The 21,356-nt window shown below is 43.1% G+C and overlaps 1 protein-coding gene across 1 annotated transcript in view; it reads left to right on the forward strand.

The window, feature by feature from the left end:
- Positions 1–21,356, forward strand: part of LOC149435309 (transient receptor potential cation channel subfamily V member 6-like) — a 68,256-nt gene that overhangs the window by 24,238 nt on the left and 22,662 nt on the right. The window contains exons 4-7 of the mRNA XM_089662804.1: positions 1,510–1,632; positions 5,461–5,601; positions 7,811–7,909; positions 14,286–14,458. Of these exons, the coding sequence (XP_089518930.1) occupies positions 1,510–1,632; positions 5,461–5,601; positions 7,811–7,909; positions 14,286–14,458 (536 nt within the window). The remainder of the gene's footprint in view (positions 1–1,509; positions 1,633–5,460; positions 5,602–7,810; positions 7,910–14,285; positions 14,459–21,356) is intronic.

Here is a 21,356-nt window from a genome sequence, read left to right on the forward strand (position 1 = left end):
TGAATGCAGGGTCCGGGGAGACCAGATATAGTGAATGCAGGATCCGGGGAAACCAGATATAGTGAATGCGGGGTCCGGGGAGACCGGATATAGTGAATGCGGGGTCTGGGGAGACCAGATATAGTGAATGCAGGGTCCGGGGAGACCAGATATAGTGAATGCAGGATCCGGGGAGACCGGATATAGTGAATGCAGGGTCCGGGGAGACCGGATACAGTGAATACAGGGTCTGGAGAGAGCGGATATAGTGAATGCAGGGTCCTGGGAGACCAGATATAGTGAATGCGGGGTCCGGGGAGACCGGATATAGTGAATGCAGGGTCTGGAGAGAGCGGATATAGTGAATGCAGGGTCCTGGGAGACCAGATATAGTGAATGCGGGGTCCGGGGAGACCGGATATAGTGAATGCAGGGTCCGGGGCGACCAGATATAGTGAATGCAGGGTCCGGGGAGACCGGATATAGTGAATGCAGGGTCCGGGGAGACCGGATATAGTGAATGCAGGGTCCGGGGAGACCGGATATAGTGAATGCAGGGTCCGGGGAGACCGGATATAGTGAATGCAGGGTCCGGGGAGACCGGATATAGTGAATGCAGGGTCCGGGGAGACCAGATATAGTGAATGCAGGGTCCGGGGAGACCAGATACAGTGAATGCAGGGTCTGGGGAGACCAGGTATAGTGAATGCAGGGTCCGGGGAGACCAGATATAGTGAATGCAGGGTCCGGGGAGACCAGATATAGTGAATGCAGGGTCCGGGGAGACCAGACATAGTGAATGCAGGGTCCGGGGAGACCTGATATAGTGAATGCAGGGTCTGGGGAGACCAGCTATAGTGAATGCAGGGTCCGGGGAGACCAGATATAGTGAATGCAGGGTCCGGGGAGACCAGACATAGTGAATGCAGTGTCCGGGGAGACCTGATATAGTGAATGCAGGGTCTGGGGTTCAGTAACACTTTAAGAGATCAGGAAGGCAACTGTGCTGCATCTCAGATTGCTCAGCAAGAAGAGACACAGCAGAGATCGCAGGTTCGGACCTGGGTCCTGACATTCTAGTAAGCAAGTCTGTTATTATACAAAGAACTTAACATAAGCACTTAGTTATTCAGAAAATACATGATACTTACCGGCATTTTTCTTTATCACTATCATGAAACCAATGATGTGCAGCGACCATTGGAGTAAGTGCAGGCAGAGGGGAAATGGCTGTAATAGGCTGGATGAGATCATCCCCACAGAGATAGAAAAACTGATGAAAACATTTTTTAAACAGTTTTTGTGGAAAATAATGACATTTCATTTTTATATCTGTGCTTTAGCTAACCAAATATTGCTCACTTAGGGTTAAGATCTACTTTAAAGGTTCGTTGAGAAGACTTTTAAAAGCCTTGTGTGCTCTCATGGATTCTCACAGCACTCCTTTTAAAATATAAACACATTTTTACTCAGATTCTACTGTTCATTAATATTTTATGAACTTTTCTTCTTGCACTTTCTCTGTATTAGGTGCACTAGGAGAAACGGCTCTTCATATGGCGGCACTGTATGACAACCTGGAAGCAGCTGAGATCCTACTAACTGAGGCTCCATATCTTCTGAACCTCCCCATGACCTCTGAGCTCTACCAAGGTCGGTATTCATGTCTATAACTTCATCATAGGCAGCGTTTTGTGAGAGGCGAAGGGTAGATGGGGTAGAAGACATGGCCGCAGCGCTGGTGTAGGTGGGGGGGGGGGGGGGAGTACAGCATTAGCTGCACTATCTGGAGCAACTTAAAGTGGTTATAAAGGCTCAAGGTTTTTCACCTTCATGAATTCAATGAATAAAGGTTAAAAACTTTTTGTGTGCAGCAGTCCGCCTAATACTCACCTAAGGTCCTTTTCGATCCAGCAATGTGCACTGGAGACTCAGCTAGCCCAGGATTCCCTCTCCTCGTTGGCTGAGACAGCAGCTGGAGCCATTAGCTCCTGCTGTTGTCAATCACAGCCAGTGAGCCAAGGAGAAGAGAGAGTGGGCGGGGCCGAGCCACGGCTCTGGGTGTGAATCGACACACAGAGCAGTAGCTAGGGAGTGCGCATGCTTGGGTCCCCCTATAGCAGTGCTTCTCAAATAGTGGGGCTCCGTCAAGGGGGGCGCGTCGCCGCCCCCCCCCCTTCCGACAGAAGGGACACTAAGTACAGGGGTGGGCAGAGGGCTGCTGTCTCTTACCTGGCTCCCACGATGATCCATCCAGGAAGCGCTGCTCCTTCCGTCACTCCGGCCACTCCCTCACTCCTGCCGCTCGGCTCCGCCTCCTCACCGGTGATTGGCCGCCAGAACTGTAGCTCAGGAAAGGTACACAGGCGGCCAATCACGGGCGAGGAGGCGGAGCCGAGCGGACCCGCGAAAATCGAGTGAGGGAAAAGCCGGTAAGTGTGCAGTGCAGAGGTGCTGCTGCAACCACATATGCTGGCTGCAGCAGCACCATACTGCAACAGGGGTCAGCAAGTGTCATTGGTGTCAGTGGGAGGAATAGTGCCGCATCATTGGTGTCACTGATACTAATGATGGGGCATTATTCCTCCCACTGATACCAATGATGGGGCATTATTCCTCCCACTGACACCAACGATGGGGCACTATTCCTCCCACTGACACCAACGATGGGGCACTATTCCTCCCACTGACACCAACGATGGGGCACTATTCCTCCCACTGACACCAACGATGGGACACTATTCCTCCCACTGACACCAATGATGGGGCACTATTCCTCCCCCCCCCACTGACACCAACGATGGGGCACTATTCCTCTCCCCACTGACAGGGTACTATTCCTCCCACTGATACCAATGATGGGGCACTATTCCTCCCACTGACACCAATGATGGGACACTATTCCTCCCACTGATACCAATGATGGGGCACTATTCCTTCCACTGATACCAATGATGGGGCACTATTCCTCCCACTGACACCAATAATGAGGCACTATTCCTCCCACTGACACCAATAATGAGGCACTATTCCTCCCACTGACACCAATGATGGGGCGCCAATGATTAGGTCCTAAGTAAATGTTGGTGATCGGTTTGAATTCATTATTATTTATTGATTTTATGTTTTTTTTCAGTATCATATGGTTTGACATGTCCAATCAAAAAATGTTTATAGTTTAATTAAGGATTAAATTTTTTTTTAATTTCTAATGCACTTTAAATCTTTTCTGCTACAGTTAATAAAGCTATTATTTGTTGTAAATTGATCCACATTTCTTTCTTTTTTTATTCTCTTATACGTTAATAAGGATACAGTGTTATGCAGAGGTGTACTTATAACAATTTTATAGACCAATGATACTATTTACAGTCGCGCGGGGGGCGCAAAATGTTTTCTTCTTCCTAGGGGGGGAATGACAGAAAATAATTGAGAAGCACTGCCCTATAGCAAGCTGCTTGCTGTGGGGGCACCCGACAGGAGGGAGGGGCAACAAGCGCCATCAGGGAACCCGAGAAGAGGAGCATCAGGGCTACTCTGTGCAAAACCACCGCACACAGCAGGTCCTGCAGCTACAGGGGGTACGAGGGCCACATGAAATGGCCTGGCGGGTTGAATTCGATCCTTTGATACATGTGATCTAGAACATGGAAGTGACTTAAGGAGAGGCATGATGCCAAAAAGTTTCAAAAAAAGATTTAGGGCAGGCATGTCCAAAGTCCGGCCCACGGGCCATTTACGGCCCGGGGGTCGGTTTAATACGGCCCTCCAACAGCCCTCCCTGCTCTGTCTAATGTGGCCCTCCCACGGCCCTCCCTTCTATGGCAGACAGTCTTCTGCTTGAGAGCAGAGGGCAGTGCGCATGCCTGACTGCGGCGCGTTCTCCCTGGTCTGTGTAAATGCGGCTGTCGCACGGCCCTCCCTTCTGTGGCAGACAGTCTTCTGCTTGAGAGCAGTGCGCATGCGTGACTGCGCCGCGCTGGGAGCGACAGAGGGCGGTGACGTCAGGGCCGGGCTTCCAGCGTGAAGTGTGTTTCTCTTCCCCTCCCGGCTGCCGAGCAGAGACTTCAGCTCCAGCTACCTTTTTCACCCTTCACATTAGTGCAGGTAAGTTTTTTTAAAATTTATTTTCAATACATTGTGAAAACTCAGCTGTCAGTTGATCTTAATGTTATGAAATGAAAAGTATGTCGTTTGCAATTAACTTGGCATAAAATAATTTATTTGCATTTAATTGTAATGGTTCAAAGAATGTTCGGAAAAATGTTCGGCCCTCCACCATGTTCACTTCATCCAATCTGGCCCTCTTTGAAAAAAGTTTGGACACCCCTGATTTAGGGTTTTGTCATATGATCACACCTCCCCCCATGCATTCCGGAGGTCAAAAACGTTCCCCCTCTATTAGGAGTCCATGAACTGTAACAAGGCTTAGATGGACAAGTGAAATGAATAATCAGATAGATCTTTAGTTTGGTTATAAATGGCAAGAATTGTTATGCATCGTATGTCAGTTTAAGCAGAGAAAGCCTTAGATATTACAGGTCAAAAAGCTCTGCGTTTCTGCCTCCTCCCCCCTCCGCTGCCACATTTGGCACCTTTTGGGGGGGAAGGGGGAGCAGGTACCTGGTCTTGACAGGTACCTGCTCCCACTTCCGGCTGAGTTTGCCGGCAGACCGAGTCGGACGTTTGCCCCCCCCCCCCCCCCGCAGTGCTCTGGGACACTTCCAAGGTCCCAGAGGACTGCAGCTCATTCACAAATCGCAGTGTGCTTTGCGCATGTGCAATAGCGCTTCGCTGCCAGTTTCCCTTAGTCAAGATGACGGAGGACACCGCTGGATGCATGGACAGGTAAGTGCCCTACTATTAAAAGTCAGCAGCCACAGTTTTTGTAGCCGCTGACTTTTAATTTTTTGTGGGGGTAAGTGGCGGGGGCCGGAACTCCGCTTTAAACAGTAAAGACTTTGGACTCCTAAGGATTTGTAATTTGGCCCTCACTTGGACCTTTTACACTTGGATTACTCAGCTCAGGTGAATGTCCTCTCCTGGGGATCCCCATCATTGTGGTGAGTTGCCAAATACAGGCCAATTGGGTTCAAGTAATGGTTTTGTCCACATGTTGATAGCCTGTGAAAATTTACATCCAGTGCCCGTCTACTACTACATTTTGCCATAGATTTTGAGCCCTGATGAAGTATTGTTGGCCCCCAAAATGCATTGGATGTTTTATTGGATCGTATGATGAACAATTAAAGCACTTTGGACTCCTTTACCATTTTGGTCCGGGACATCTGTTGTATAATTTATGCTTTGAACTTTATAGTTAACTGAAAGGGCGGCTTGTTTTACATGAGAAAGTTGGCTCATTGAATAGCTTTGGTTTCTCCACTCTTCTAAATGAAATAGAGATTGAAGTCCAAGTGCCTCTTAATTTCTTTAGTGATGATGAGTTCTTGTTGAAGATTTTTTTTTCTTTCCCAACAGGACAGACAGCGCTGCATATCGCCACTGTCAATCAGAACATGAACTTGGTGAAGATGCTGATACAACGGGGAGCGGATGTGTCCTCTCCGAGGGCTACTGGCAGCTTCTTCGTTAAGAAACCAAAATGCCTCTTCTATTTCGGTATAGCAACAATGTCATACAGATACTAATAATCAGGAGCCTTTTATCAACATATCTATAGCTGGCAGGTCCACTCTCACTCGGTGCAGATGAAACCAACAAGCTGGAGGACACTACCTGTATGAATTGTATCTAGCTTGAACATGTATTGTGATATATATGCGAACCAAGAATCCATTTTATGCAAAGTGTTTAAGAGTGTAAAGCAGTGTGTAGAAAAGCCTTCCTCAACCTCCTAACCGCAGAGGAACCCTTGAGAAAAATTTCAGGTCTCCTGGAACCCATGCTAAAATGAATTTATGGGGTGTCAATGGGAAAAATGCCTTTTACATTGATAGTCAGCAGAAGGCTCGTATTATAATGCTGGTTAGCAGGCCCCCCTTACAGGCAGCGAAAAACAATCATTGGTGTCGTGTCCCTGGTTCTACCAAGTGGCCTTGGCCGCAGCATAGTATAGCCACCAATGTATGTATGGAATGAACACCACTCTCTGGTCCAGCCAGTGTAGACCATAGAGTGAGGAGCTGCCTCAGCCTACATGTCTCCTCGAAACCATGACTCTGATGCGGTTCCCGCTGTCCACTGGGGTTTATTCATTGGGTCCCTATGACTAAGCCCGAGTGGGTGGAGCGGAACACATCAGGGGCGTGGTTTGACAGAGACATGTAGGTTGAGGAAGCTCCTCACTCTATAGTCTACACTGGCTGGACGGGAGAGCGGCAATCATTCCACACATACATAGCTCTACCTTTGGATTGGTACACAGATACATGAGAGTATAAAAAATATACAGTGAGCGCTCCAATGGTCAGCAGCTGAACATTCAAGGAAAACACATAAAAGTCCCAAAAATATATATATAAAGAAAATGCAGCGCTGTGTGATGTTACTATATTGCGGGCAGATATAAATAATAAATGAAACCAAAGAAAATGAATAAATGAATAAATAAATGAATAAAAAAATAAATCACAGTCCAGTAATGGTGCTCGCTGATTCCCAGTGCAAAAGTTAGAAATGCGCACTAACCAGAAACGTATTAATAATACGCATGTGTATATGATATCATGGAGATTCCCCTCTCTTTTCTGGTCTGATAATGGGCAGGAGCTGAAGATAGTAGAGATGAAGCGCCCTCGTGTGGCGAAATGGAGTTCCAGCAGGTCACAGAAATCCTTACAGAAGTGTGTGAAGTGGGAAATTCCTCCTCTCAAAGGCTGGTACAGGGATCAATCTGGGTCTGCAGAAGCTGAAAAGGCCTTTAAGATTAAAGATGGCCGCCGGGCCACCACGTGGCACCGGCAGCGTAGTGTCAATGGCGTCCTGAGGTGGAGCCATTGACACTACGCCCACTTCACACACTTCTGTAAGGATTTCTGTGACCTGCTGGACCTCCATTTCGCCACACGAGGGCGCTTCATCTCTACTATCTTCAGCTCCTGCCCATTACCAGACCAGAAAAGAGAGGGGAATCTCCATGATATCATATACACGTGCGTATTATTAATACGTTTCTGGTTAGTGCGCATTTCTAACTTTTGCACTGGGAATCAGCGAGCACCATTACTGGACTGTGATTTATTTATTTATTCATTTATTTATTCATTTGCCTTGGTTTCATTTATTATTTATATCTGCCCGCAATATAGTAACATCAGACAGCGCTGCATTTTCTTTATATATATATTTTTGGTACACAGATACGCCAGCACCCTGTTTTCCTGAGGATTCAAAGATGATGTTCCTCTTTTACCTTGAGTGGCTCAATGAGCATTTACTAACTTGGTCGCATAACGTAGGCATAATGTCCCAGCAGATGGGAGGTTGGTGAGCTACAACTCATGGAACCCCCAGCAATCTTTAGAGCAACACTGGCGTTCCACAGAGCCCTGGTTGAGAATGGCTGTTTTAGAGGGTTTATTGAGAGATCTACTAGAATGTTGTACACACTGCCCAAAAACTTCATTTTTGAAAGTAATGGCAAACATCTTTCTTGACAGAGAAGCTATACAGGATTTATAGTAAATTTGTCACTTTCTCTATTCGGCGCAAAAGTGATATGATCTGTTGATAAGACTCCCTCCCATTTGCTGATACCTACTTTGTACTTCCGCACCGTTCATTTTTTTGCCTTCATGTGCCCATTGATCTGAGATTATCATCTGTCTGAAACAACATGTATTGATAAGCTGCTTTTTTTCCTCTGCAGGGGAGCATATTTTAAGTTTTGCTGCTTGCGTGGGAAATGCTGACATTGTCAAACTACTGGTGGAGAACGGAGCAAACCTACGGGCTCAGGACTGCTGGGGTGAGTGAAATGGTTGGGTCATACCTTTGCATGATCAGTGAAAATAAGAGAGATTTAAAGGCCAACTCCTGCTCAATGGATAAATAACAAATAAGCAATAATAATATTATCAGCCAACATCTAGTATACAGAAGCCCTCAGGGGTTGATTTACTAAGGCAAATAGACTGTGCACTCTGCAAGTGCAGTTTCTCCAGAACTTAGGAAATGAGCAGACGCTCTGCTCACTTCCATCATCCAATCGTGTGCAAGAAAAAATGCTGTTTTTTTATTTTTCCTTGCATGTGATTGGGTATTCTTTGCAAAGTGAAGCTTCACCTAATTTACTAAGCCCTGGAGCAACTGCACTTGTAAAGTGCACAGTCTATTTTCCTTTAGTAAATCCCCCCCTTCACCATACGAGTCTTGGGAGTCACCCTGAATCCTCTCAGAAAGTCAGAGACACAAGGAAGCTCTGGGGGTTACTCAACATCTCTTCAGAAATCCAGGGGACATTATGAAGCACAAGGAAGTCCCTCTAAAGCACAGGGAGTCCCTCTAAAGCACAGGGGGTCCCTCTAAAGCACTGAGGGTAACTCTAAATCTTTTTGGAAAATTAAGGTCACTGGGAAGCATTGGGGGTTATTTGGAATCAACCTGAAAAACCAGGAACACTAGGAAGCACAGGGGGTCAATCAGAATCTTCTTGGAAAGTCAGGGACTTTCTAGGGATCTGGCACTAGGAACAGTAGTTATTGCTCAAGCAATGCCTGAGGGAATAAGCCCAGCTTAAATGACACAGTTACATAGTTAGTCTGGTTGAAAAAAGACTCAAAAACTCACGACCATCCAGATCATCCAATAGAAAACTCAGAGACATCTGCCATGCAGGTCCTGGGACAGCGGAACCCAGGAAGCCTGGAGGGGTCTTGCTGACTTCAGAGCTCACTTAGAAAGCGATGCCCTTCCCCGCTGTCACCGCTGTAAGACATTCAGCAGTGGCAGTAAAAGGGTTAATGCTAGTGACAGACTGCAAGAACAGTACAGTATTGTAATAATGAACTCCAAGCTGATATAACATATATATATATATACACACATACACACACACATATATAGTATCTGTTCAAAATCCTTTTAAATTGGAGTTAGTGCAAAAAACAGAATTTGACTTGATTTCAGCCTCCTAACCTCTTGTCTAGCAGATCTCAGATGGGAAGGAAAAACTATACTACTATACTTGGGACAATTCAGGAGTGCTTCATGAACATATGCTAACATAGAGCATGTTGGCAGGAGGAGAGAGCTGAGAGATTACCTCATCAGTCTGTTGCTGCTTCTTCACTCTCCAACCACAGGCAGAGGGCAGGGAGGTGACCAATCTGTGTTTCCCTTCCTACCTGCTGTTTGTATATATGTGGCAGCCCAGAGGTGGGCCCAGTTCTGTGTTGCCATATATATTTCTCATTGTTTTGTGTAGGGACCATACACTGCCAACACTGTGACTGCATGAACATGGTCCTGACATCAAACAGCGACGTGTGTATTTGGCAGCATACACTAAGGCCTACCTCGGGAAGTGGTTAAGGACCCATCCATACTATTGGGTTGCAGCAACGTTGTGTTGGTGCAGTGCGGTGCTATTCATTGTAAATGGAACCCCAATTTATCTTACAAATGCACTTGAATTACAGCCCTAAGGTGTGCTGCCAGAAATGGTACATGGACCTCTTTTGGTCTGTTCTGAAGCTTTAAGCAGCCAATTGAAATAAATAGGCTGCCTAAATGCAAAACAGGTAAACACATGGCACATGGTGCATTAACAGGCAGTGGTGTGAATGGGCCCTAACTTTAGTAGGGAAAAACCAGGTCTCCAGGTCACTTGATTGTAAGGATCTCCCATATATACTGGATATTTAGCTGTTTGAATAGATCATCCTTTCCCAACCTTTTGGGGCCAGTCCACACTACATGCGTTTCAGTTGTATTTTTCTGCATCTAAAATACACAGAAAGTAGGTTATATGGTTGTCAATGTCATAATGCATATCAGTGCTTGCAGTTCCAGTGCGTTCCGGTTGCAGAAAAATAAGTAGAACAGGCTGCATTATTCCTGCACAGAACTGCACTGGGACACGGTAAATTGTATCAAAAACACACCTGAATGCACCAAAAACGCACTAGAACGCACATGTTCCTATTTAAATAACCCCCCTGGCGGTATTCCCGAGTGTAGCTCGGGGTAAAGTTTCAGTACCAGAAGCAGTAACCCCGAGCTACACTTGGGCTTACCATGCGGTGTTACTCCAGGATCCCTCGATCACTTACCTTGTCCTGCGCTCCCGCGATGTCCCTCCTGCAGTGTCCCCAGCAATGTAATCCAGCCGATGCCGGCATCTGTCTTCTGGGTTCTGTCCCCTGTAAGCGTCGGGACGTACGGGGGACGGAACTGACGGGAAATTTGAAAATGACAAAAAGTGACATTCACTAAATTCACTAAAATCACATAGTAAAACATTTCTGTATCAATTCATTTCACATACATTTTGTCCCGAGTGCTTTGTCCGGCGCCCTGCCTGCATTTTTACTGTTCTTTCTGCCTGGAAACTGAGAAACGTCCATGGCGTCCAAAAAGCGTCCCTTTAGGTCAAAAGCGGTTTTAGACCGGCTAGAGAACAGCGATAGTAAATTAGAACCACTTGCAGAATTGAGTGATAATGATTCGTGGGGGAAATTCCTCATCAGACACTGAAAACGATTCTGCGACTTTGCTCAGCGATGTGCGAACTTGGTGCTATATTTCAAATTTCAGTGTTTTTGGTTTGATTATATTATTGAAATAAATGTATTATTATTATATTATTATTTTCTATGATTATTTATTAAATTATAATTTATGATTTTGTGTTTCAAATTTTAACCTACCCGGGATGTTTACTAGACTCTTGTTCGGACAGATTTCAGTGAGTTCCTAAAAATTACAGGCCTACAATAAAAAAAATACATAATTCCATACAAAAAAATGTACCACTTTGAACACAGAAATATGGACATAATCAGACCACTAGGGAGGTTAAAGAAAAAAAAGAGGGGAAAAATGAACCAGAAAGCATGAAAAATGCACCGGAACATGCCAAAAACGTGTCAAAAACGTGCACGCAGAAACGCATAAAAAACGTAGCAAAGCGTTTCTATGGTGTGAACCGGCCCTGAACTCCAGTGGAAGCCATCGAATAACTTCCAGGTCTCTAGGAACCACTACTAAAATCAATCTATTGGGGTCAGTGAGAAAATGCCCCTTAAATTAGTGACTGTTGGAAGAATGCCCCTTATACAGTGGTGGTCCAAATACCACTCTTACAGACAGCTAAAAAGATCTCTGGTGTCATACAGCTGGCTCTAACTAGTGGTGTTGGACCCACAACTATACAGACACCATTAAATGGGAGGTCATTCAACCACGGGTCAAGGAACCCCTACCAACCTCTGGAAGACCTTAGTGTTCCATTGAACCCTGGTTAAGAATGGCTGTCCAAGATAAATTATTATGCGGCCGATATTCTCAGTAAATTGGGCTTTCTTTGCAACTGGAACCAGTTGTGATCTTCTACAATATAGCTTTATAAAATAGGTTCAAAACTTTTAAGGATCAAGTCGCTCACAACAAACAAATACGAAAAATATACCCAAAAATATATATTTGAAGTATTTTCTTCCCATATAGTAAAATATAAAAACATTAAAGAGGAGGTTCAGGCTCCCCCCAAAAAATTAAAAGTCAGCAAATACTGTAGCTGCTGACTATTAATATAAGGACACTTACCTGTCCAGGGATCCAGTGATGTCCTCACCTGAGCCAATTCTTTAATCAGCTTCAGGTGAAGGCAATGACACCGTAGGTAAGTGAAGTTGGCAGTGAAGCCTTCTGGCTTCACAGACGGTTTCTACTGTGTTTTCTGAATGGTCCTGCAGTCTTCTGGGACCTGTGATGTGTCCCAGAAGGCTGCGGGGGAAAGGAGGTGCCGAACTTCACCACAGCAATCTGACCGGAAGTGGTAGTGGATACTTGTCAAAACCAGGTACTCGCTCCCCTCTCCCCCCAAAAAGACCTGGATAGGAGGCTGCCAAATTGTGTCCAAATCCACCATATGTGAATTAAGAAGGTTGTACTATGATGTATATGAGAAATCTCCAAATGTTCTAAATAGAGGGATAGTTTACTGTTCCTCAGACTTTACAGGGGTCAGACTGTGGTTAGTGGGAGTAGAACATGTCCCGGCATCACTGGGAGTACAAAATGCCTGAAACGTGGTGGTCAATGGAAATAAAGCAATAGTGTCCCATCATTTGTATCAGTGAGAGGAATAGTGCCCCATCATTGGTGTCAGTAGGAGGAATAGTGTCCCATCATTGGTGTCAGTGGGAGGAATAGTGCCCCATCATTGGTATTAGCTGGAGGAATAGTGCCCCATCATTGGTGTCAGTGGGAGGAATAGTGTCCCATCATTGGTATCAGTGGGAGGAATAGTGCCCCATCATTGGTATTAGCTGGAGGAATAGTGCCCCATCATTGGTATCAGTGGGAGGAATAGTGCCCCTTCATTGGTATCAGTGGAAGGAATAGTGCCCCATCATTGGTGTCAGTGGGAGGAATAGTGACTCATCATTGGTGTCAGTGGGAGGAATAGTGTCCCAATATTGGTATTAGCTGGAGGAATAGTGTCCCATTGTTGGTATCAGTGGGAGGAATAGTGTCCATCATTGGTGTCAGTGGGAGGAATAGTGACCCATCATTGGTATCAGTGGGAGGAATAGTGTCCCATCATTGGTTTCAGTGGAGGAATAGTGCCCCATCATTGGTGTCAGTGGGAGGAATAGTGCCCCATCATTGGTGTCAGTGGGAGGAATAGTGACCCATCATTGGTATCAGTGGGAGGAATAGTGTCCCATCATTGGTATCAGTGGGAGGAATAGTGCCCCATCATTGGTATCAGTGGGAGGAATAGCGTCCCATTATTGGTATTAGTTGGAGGAAGAGTGCCCCATCATTGGTGTCAGTGGGAGGAATAGTGTCCTATAATTGGTATCAGTGGGAGGAATAGTGTCCCATTATTGGTATTAGTTGGAGGAATAGTGTCCCATCATTGGTATCAATGGGAGGAATAGTGTCCCATTATTGGTATTAGTTGGAGGAATAGTGCCCCATCATTGGTATCAGTGGGAGGAATAGTGCCCCATCATTGCCATCAATGGGAGGAATAGTGTCCCATCATTGCTATCAGTGGGAGGAATAGTGCCCCATCATTGGTATTAGTTGGAGGAATAGTGCCCCATCATTGGTATCAGTGGGAGGAATAGTGTTCCATCATTGGTATTAGTGGGAGGAATAGTGCCCCATCATTGGTGTCAGTGGAAGAATAATGTTCCATCATTGGTATTAGTGGGAGGAATATTCCCCCATTATTGCCATCAATGGGAGGAATAGTGCCCCATCATTGATATTAGTTGGAGGAATAGTACCCCATCGTTGGTATCAGTGAGAGGAATAGTGCCCCATCATTGGTGTCAGTGGGAGGAATAGTGTCCCATCATTGGTATCAGTGGGAGGAATAGTGTCCCAATATTGGTATTAGCTGGAGGAATAGTGTCCCATTGTTGGTATCAGTGGGAGGAATAGTGCCCCATCATTGGTGTCAGTGGGAGGAATAGTGCCCCATCATTGGTGTCAGTGGGAGGAATAGTGTCCCATTATTGGTATCAGTGGGAGAAATAGCGTCGCATTATTGGTATTAGTGGGAGGAATAGTCCCCCATCATTGCCATCAATGGGAGGAATAGTGCCCCATCATTGATATTAGTTGGAGGAATAGTCCCCCATCATTGGTATCAGTGGGAGGAATAGTGCCCCATCATTGGTATCAGTGGGAGGAATAGTGCCCCATTATTGGTATCAGTGGGAGGAATAGCGCTCCAGCATTGATATTAGTGGGAGGAATAGTGCCCCATCATTGGTGTCAGTGGGAGGAATAGTGCCCCATCATTGGTATCAGTGGGAGGAATAGTGCCCCATCATTGCCATCAATGGGAGGAATAGTGCCCCACCATTGGTGTCAGTGGCAAGAATTATGCCTCAATGTTAATGTCCAGTGGAACGAATAGTCCCTTGAAGCAGTGGGGCAATAGTGCTCCAAGGGCCAGATAAAGACAAACAAAGGGCCGCAGTTTAGAGACAAGTTATGAAATATATATAGAAAACATCCAAGAACAGGCAATAGATCACCTCTACATGGTAATCCTGGGTATATGAGCCTTCAAACCCTCATTTGATTGCCATAAACCTTTATGTATTCAGGAAATGTAAATCCCACATACTTGGTCACTTTCAATTTGTTTATTACAGGGAACACAGCGCTGCACATTCTGACTCTGCAGCACAATAAGACGCTCTCCTGTCAGATATATGACCTCATCATGTCTTTCGACACCAATCAGAAAGGCCCGTGTTTGGACCACATCTTGAACAACGAAGACCTGACACCATTCAAGATGGCCGCAGCCGAAGGCAATGTCACTGTGTGTACTTTTTCCAAACCTTTTTTTATAGAAACATGTAGTGTTTTATTTACCTCTGTTTTGTTCATTTATTTATATTGGGGTCTAAAAAATATGTTTTGAAAAGGTTTTCAGTTATTTTTTTGTCAAGTATTTATAAAATACTGCATCCAAATACTTACATTTTAACCATTTGCCGCCCGGCCTATAGCCGTTTGGCGGCGGCAAAAATGCTTCACCTTTCCAGGTGCACGCCATTTGGCGTGCTCCCGCACATGCGCAGTTCGTGCGGTTGAAGAACCGCGCAGCGGCGCGATCTGTCACCGGCCTTGTACCTCGGACACGGCCGATGACAGATCTGAGTACCGGCCCCCGTTGCCATGTGACCTGCTGTGACCAATCACAGCAGGTCACATGCCAGTTGTATACAATGGATGGCTTCATTCATGCCATCCATTGTATACTACTGCCTAGCTGTGAATGGTCACAGCGATCACATGCACATGTCATGTGATTAGCTGTGGCCAAATCACAGCTAAGCACAAAAAACAGCTAAGCACAAAAAAAAAAAAAAACCTGAATGAATCAATTTCATTCTGGTAAATGCTTGCTTATAGCAAAGTAATTCTTTGCTATAAGCAAATTGTGTAAAAAAAAAAAAAATACTGATCACTTCCCCAAAGTAGTACAATGTTACTATGGTAACATTGTACTACTTTGGTCATAGTAAAATATGAAAAAAAAATCTTAAAAACAAAAAAAAATGTAATAAAAAATTAAAAAAATTAAAAAAAATATATATATATATTTTTTTTTCATACTGTCACCAGTCAGTGTCCCTGTTCACCGCCATGCCAGTTATATGATGACGCTCTGGTGACAGTATGTAAAAAAAAAAATAGTGAAAATTATTTTTTAAATTTTTTCATTTTCCGAAAAATTATGACAAAAAAAATACAACTTCAAAAAACTCGCCATGCCTCTTATGAAGTACGTCGGACTGTCTACTCTGCAAAAAGGGGTCATTTGGGGGATATCTATACTATTCTGACATTCTTGGACCTCAAGAAATTAGATTGGCTGTCAGTACTTCAGGATTGATCAATATTCAGATCTATACCATAGTTTGTGAACTCTATAACTTTCCTACAAACTAAATAATACATCCTAATTTGGGTTATTTTCACCAAAGACATGTAGCAGAATACATCTCGGCCTAAATTTATGAAGAACAATTATTTATTTGCAAACTTTTATAACAGAAACAAAGAAAAACTTGTTTTTTTTCAAAATTTTTTGTCTTTTTTTGTTAATTTAGCAAAAAATAAAAACCCCAGTTACCAATACCACCAAATGAAAGCTCTAGTTGTGTGAAGAAAATGATAAAATTTTAGTTTGGGTACAATGTTGTATGACCGCGCAATTGTCATTCAAAGTGTGAGAGCGCTGAAACCTGAAAAATGGCCTGGGCAGGAAGGTGCAAAATTGCCCGGTATTGAAATGGTTAATCTAGCAGGTGGTGCTTCAGGCACTTTCCTACATGTTCACCTGTCTATTACTAGCTGCTCTGTTGAGACTGTTTACAGAACTTGATAGCTCAAGCTTACGTCTACAAACAAAAAAATAACACAAATCAAAACCAGTATAGTGTTAAAGGAGACATGCAGTTTCTTTTAGATATGTTTGCATAGCCCTAATATAAACAATTCTTTAGAAATCATTGTATTTTATTTTTTTAAATGGTTTCTGTGTGGAGATTTTAGCTATGTATCTACTTGGAGGTGGTGTGATCACATAGTCTTGCTGTGCTTCCTGCCTGCTAATGCAGCAAAGTGATTGAGGTTTGCTAAGTCTGATATCGGTGCAAGTCTGTGGCCACCTGAGATCCATAGAGAGTCATAACATATCCCATAAATGTTTTTTTTCTGTAATTGGTTTAATCTCAGCAATTGTTAAACAAGGGTACTGACTGCAGACACACAAGGGTAACAGAAGACATATTGTGGTGCCTGCTTTAAGCAGGTTTAAATGGTATAAAATTGCAGAACTCAAATATCCATATATTTGTATAGACAGGCCTGTACATTTTCTGTCTGTGTCTGCAATCAGTACCCTTGCTGAACAATTTCTGTCGTAACTGTGTGAGATGGGGCCCTGAATAAAAACCATGAGCACCCCCTTCCTCTGGTATCTCCATCTCATTGGCAATTTCTCTCTTGATGCAGAATAACAGCTTTCATATGATGGGGGGTGGCAAACTATATGTAAACCTATTGTATTGGACCCCAGAGCAGTTGCATGGTCTCCTATGTCTATAGTCATGCCTTGGTTTGTTGGAAAAGCCCCATCTAATAGTATCTCAATAAAACTGGTTTTAACTTGTTATTTAAGCTGACCATACACTGTGAATCTCATTCTGTCCTGATGAAGGTAGGTGGCCCTATCAGCACTCTCCGATCTGACATCCTTTGGTTGGAGAATTAGCCTAACAGTGGCTGCATCCAATCAGATGCTCGGGTACAATAGCTCATCAGGGAGATTCGTCCATCCATGCTGTTAGCAGACTGAATTGTAAAAATCCAGGAGTTTTTATTGCCAGCTTAAGGGCTTCTTGTCTTCCTTGACTTCAGAACTATTCGCTACTAGGCTCCATCAAATGCCAGTCCCATTTCTAATAAGAGTGCCTTTATGGCCCACCAAGGAACTACCACTGGACAGATAGGGGATGGCGGTTGGTGGGGCTCAGCCCTGACGTCAGGGGAGCCACTTACCTAGAAATAAGATGAAACTACTTTCAGGGGGGTGCACAGATGAAGGCCTAACAAAGGCAACAGCTGGCATCTGGTCAGTGAACACCGCTCTAGGTCAGCCCCTTCATCCACTACCATTCACACACCAAGTACCGGGTGCCAGCCCTGTCCGTTCCAGACGTCAGTAGACAAAACACTTCCAATGGCCGCACATCCACTGAAAACCATCTTTATTTCTTCTTTTGACATATTCCACAAAACACAAGCTTGAGTCCTGCTTCCCGGTCATGTATTGTGGAATATGTCAGAAGAAGAAATAAAGATGACTTTAACTAGATTGTAAGCTCTGAGGATCAGGGCCCTCAAATCCCTCGTCTTGAACTGTATTGTTGCTGTATTGTCTCCTGTTATATTGTAAAGCGCTGAGCAAACTGTTATATATAAATCCGGGATAATAATAATAATAATAATATATAAATCCTGTATAATAATAATAATAATATATAAATCCTGTATAATAATAATAATAATACATAAATCCGGGATAATAATAATATATAAATCCTGTATAATAATAGTATATAAATCCGGGATAATAATAATAATATATAAATCCTGTATAATAATAATAATACATAAATCCAGGATAATAATAATAATATATAAATCCTGTATAATAATAATAATATATAAATCCAGGATAATAATAATATATAAATCCTGTATAATAATAATAATATATAAATCCAGGATAATAATAATATATGAATCCTGTATAATAATAATATATAAATCCGGGATAATAATAATAATATATAAATCCTGTATAATATTAATAATACATAAATTCTGTATAATAATAATAATATATAAATCCAGGATAATAATAATATATAAATCCTGTATAATAATAATAATATATAAATCCTGTATAATAATAATAACTAGAAAATCTACAATTTCTGGGGAAATTGTGTGAAGTGTTCTTGCCTCCACCAGTAGTCTACAACTGGAGTGGGCGGAGTAGCTTTTGTCACTCTGCTGGCTGCTCACACACCTGGGTTCCTATGACAACTCAGTCTACAGCAAGGGCAGAGGAGCGGTTAAAAACAAACTGCTCCAACTTGCTCACTTCACTGGCGGTTGCCATCTTCAAACGGTTGTAGTTTTACAACTATAAATCCTACAGTGAAGAGCTTTATATTGTGAGAATCACAAGACACAGACCTACATTATGATGCATAGTATGTCTCTGAAATATTAAAAATGAAGGCACAGTCGCAGGTTAGAAATTGCCCTTCAAATTTCAGGTGTCTAGAGTAGAGTTTCAATGAATGTCAATGGGCGGCGTGAGTTGCAAACAAATAGTCATATTGTGAAAACTATCAGGACCATGGCTTAGTTGTGGACATTTTTAGTGGCAGCAGGGATAGCTGAACGTTTTGATATAAGATATGTGTAGGTTGGCTTGAAAATGAGGGAGTGATGGCAGTTTAGAATTCATGTCCTGATTTTTCAGCTCACACGCTAGCTTTTGTCAGCTCCCACTCTGGTTTTGAACATTCCGCCATTCATTCCTATGGGACCAATTTCACCACAAAAACGCCGATATTTCGTGAACCATTCGGCGAAACGTTCCACAAAGTAATAGCGATCCAATCGGGAACAATCCGCACGTTTCCGTATATTACTGTCTATGTAGTGTAAAAACTGTGGGAGGAGTTAGGGTGGTAAATTTGGCTATAATAAGAATATATATGTGAGATAACAGGAAGTGGTCGCCATGCAGGAACACCTAATAACTGGATGTGCGGCCAATGGAAGTGCTTCAGCCGGCATCTGGTGGTGGCTGCATTTAGAAAGTATTTTTAAATATTTAAAATTTCCTAACAGGTTTCTATCCAATTTCCAACTACAAATTCATTGGAAGTTGGCGCTCTTGTTTTTTATAGACTAACTTTCAGAGCTGTTCTGAGTTTTAGTCCCTGATCACACCGGTGTGGCTTTGTCATGTGATCTGAGTTTCAGATCGGATGACAATTTGCACCCTATTGTCCGTAATGGAAGCGGTCATATCAGTGCGATTCGGAGTCGCACCGATTTTGAAAGTACTTCATGCACTACATTTTGCAAGTTGAGGTGCGACTTGCATAGATCTGTGTATGAAGTTGCACAAATGTCTTCCAACTCGCACCTGAAATCAGACTGACATTCGACTTTGAAACCGTGCAAATTAAAGTGAAGACACACCATTTCAAAGTTGGATTCGGTGTGACCGAAGGCTAAAGGGTAACTCTACTTTTGTGGGGGAAAAAACAAACAAATAAAAAAAAAAATAATCTTGCATATACAATTGGGACACAAGTGATATTGTAATTGAATGTTATTAAAAATTACCTTTCCTTTTTAATCTGTAGCCGCTGTAATTTTCTGTAAAATTCACTATAACAACCTGGAGGCGTTCTGTACACAGATGGTGTACATAGTGACCCCTCCCAGAAATGTCATTTCCTGCTTGTGTGATTGGCTCACTGATTTCCCAAAAGTCTGCACTAAGATGCAAGTCAGATTTTGCAACAAAAATTTCATTTTTGCAAAGATTCTCCCAAAGGGAAATCACGTCTGAAGGGATGCAGACCCTGCCACTTTCCTCATTAGAGACCTGCAGGTGCAGCAGCTGATTGATAAGTCCTCATGCATACGGGACGTTTTTACAGCGGCTGTTTTTAGCTTTTGACGTTTTTTTCTACAGCAAGTAAACCCCCCAGCATATTATCCTATGTATCCATACACACACAGACTGTAATCAACATTTTCTGGCTGGAAAAAATACCCAGGACTAGTGGGTTTCTAGAGGAGTTTTTTAGCTGTAAAAACGATCTAACGCTGAAAAACTCGGTAAATAGCGGCAAACCGGTGTTTTGGAAATTTTTTGGAGCATAAAAACATTTTGGGGGGGGGGGGTAAAAAAATGCCACTAAAAAACACAGCAAGCGCCGCTAAACACTAATGCCAAAATGATAAAAAAAACACTGAAAAACTCAGGTTTTTAACGTGATTTTACACAGCTAACGTTACCAGCGTTATTAAACCACCCCTTGTGCATGGATCCTCCTTGTAAAATTGATCCCATACATAGTCACTCTGCACATGGACACAGACAAACAGCTATTTCTTCAGAATAATAGGTAGGAATCCTTGCAATGTACATAGATCACCCAGAGGGGTGTTTTTTTGTTTTTTTACCGAATCAGTTTAACCACTTCCAGACCGGACACTTTCACCCCCTTCCTGACCAGGGCAATTTTCAGCTTTCAGCGCTATCACACTTTGAATGACAATTGCACGGTCATGCAACACTGTACCCAAATGAATTTTTACCATTTTTTTGAGACAGATAAAGCTTTATTTTGGTGGTATTTATTCACTTCTGGGATTTTTATTTTTTTTGCTATGTAAATGAAAAAGTCCACAAATTTTGAAAAAAAGTGTTTTTTTAATAAAAATTTTGCAAATAAATAATATTTCAGCATAAATCTTGGCCAAAATTTATTCCGTTATCTTTTTAGTAAAAAAAAAAAATCCAAATTAGTTTATAACCAAAAATTATAATTTTGAAACATTTTTTTTTACATTTTTATTTTTTTTTTATATTATTATTTTTTATTTATTTTTTCACATACTGTCACCCTAACAGTACAGTGTCACCATGGTGACACTGTACTACTTGTGGGGGGTGATGAAGATTTTTTTTTTTTTTTGTTTTACACTGATTGCTTTTACACCCATATAGGATGTAAAAGCAATCATTTCTCTTTCTCTCTGTCTGCATTATTGCAGTCATTAAGAAGTACTGAGTGAGCTGTGATTGGTCACAGCTTGTCACATGTTACAAGGCTGTTGTGAATAGCCTTGTACCATGTGATCTCTGTGATCATTCACAGATTTCACACGTAGTAAGCAATGATGTTACAAGTGACATCTTGCTTACTACTTTCCATGTGATCACTGATTGGCCAATCAGTGATCACATGATCGGGACCTCGTACAGAGGTCCCGTCCGACGATCGGTGTTTCACTGTGTCCGGAGGACACAGCGGGCACCGGATTGCGGTGCGCGCACAAGCACGGTGCGGGGAGGCCGTTTATAAACGGCCACCCGACCCTGC

The sequence above is a fragment of the Staurois parvus genome, unplaced genomic scaffold, assembly GCF_062004578.1.
Source record: "Staurois parvus isolate SC_StPar_1 unplaced genomic scaffold, SC_StPar_1.0 ptg001551l, whole genome shotgun sequence".
Taxonomy (NCBI): Eukaryota; Metazoa; Chordata; class Amphibia; order Anura; family Ranidae; genus Staurois; species Staurois parvus.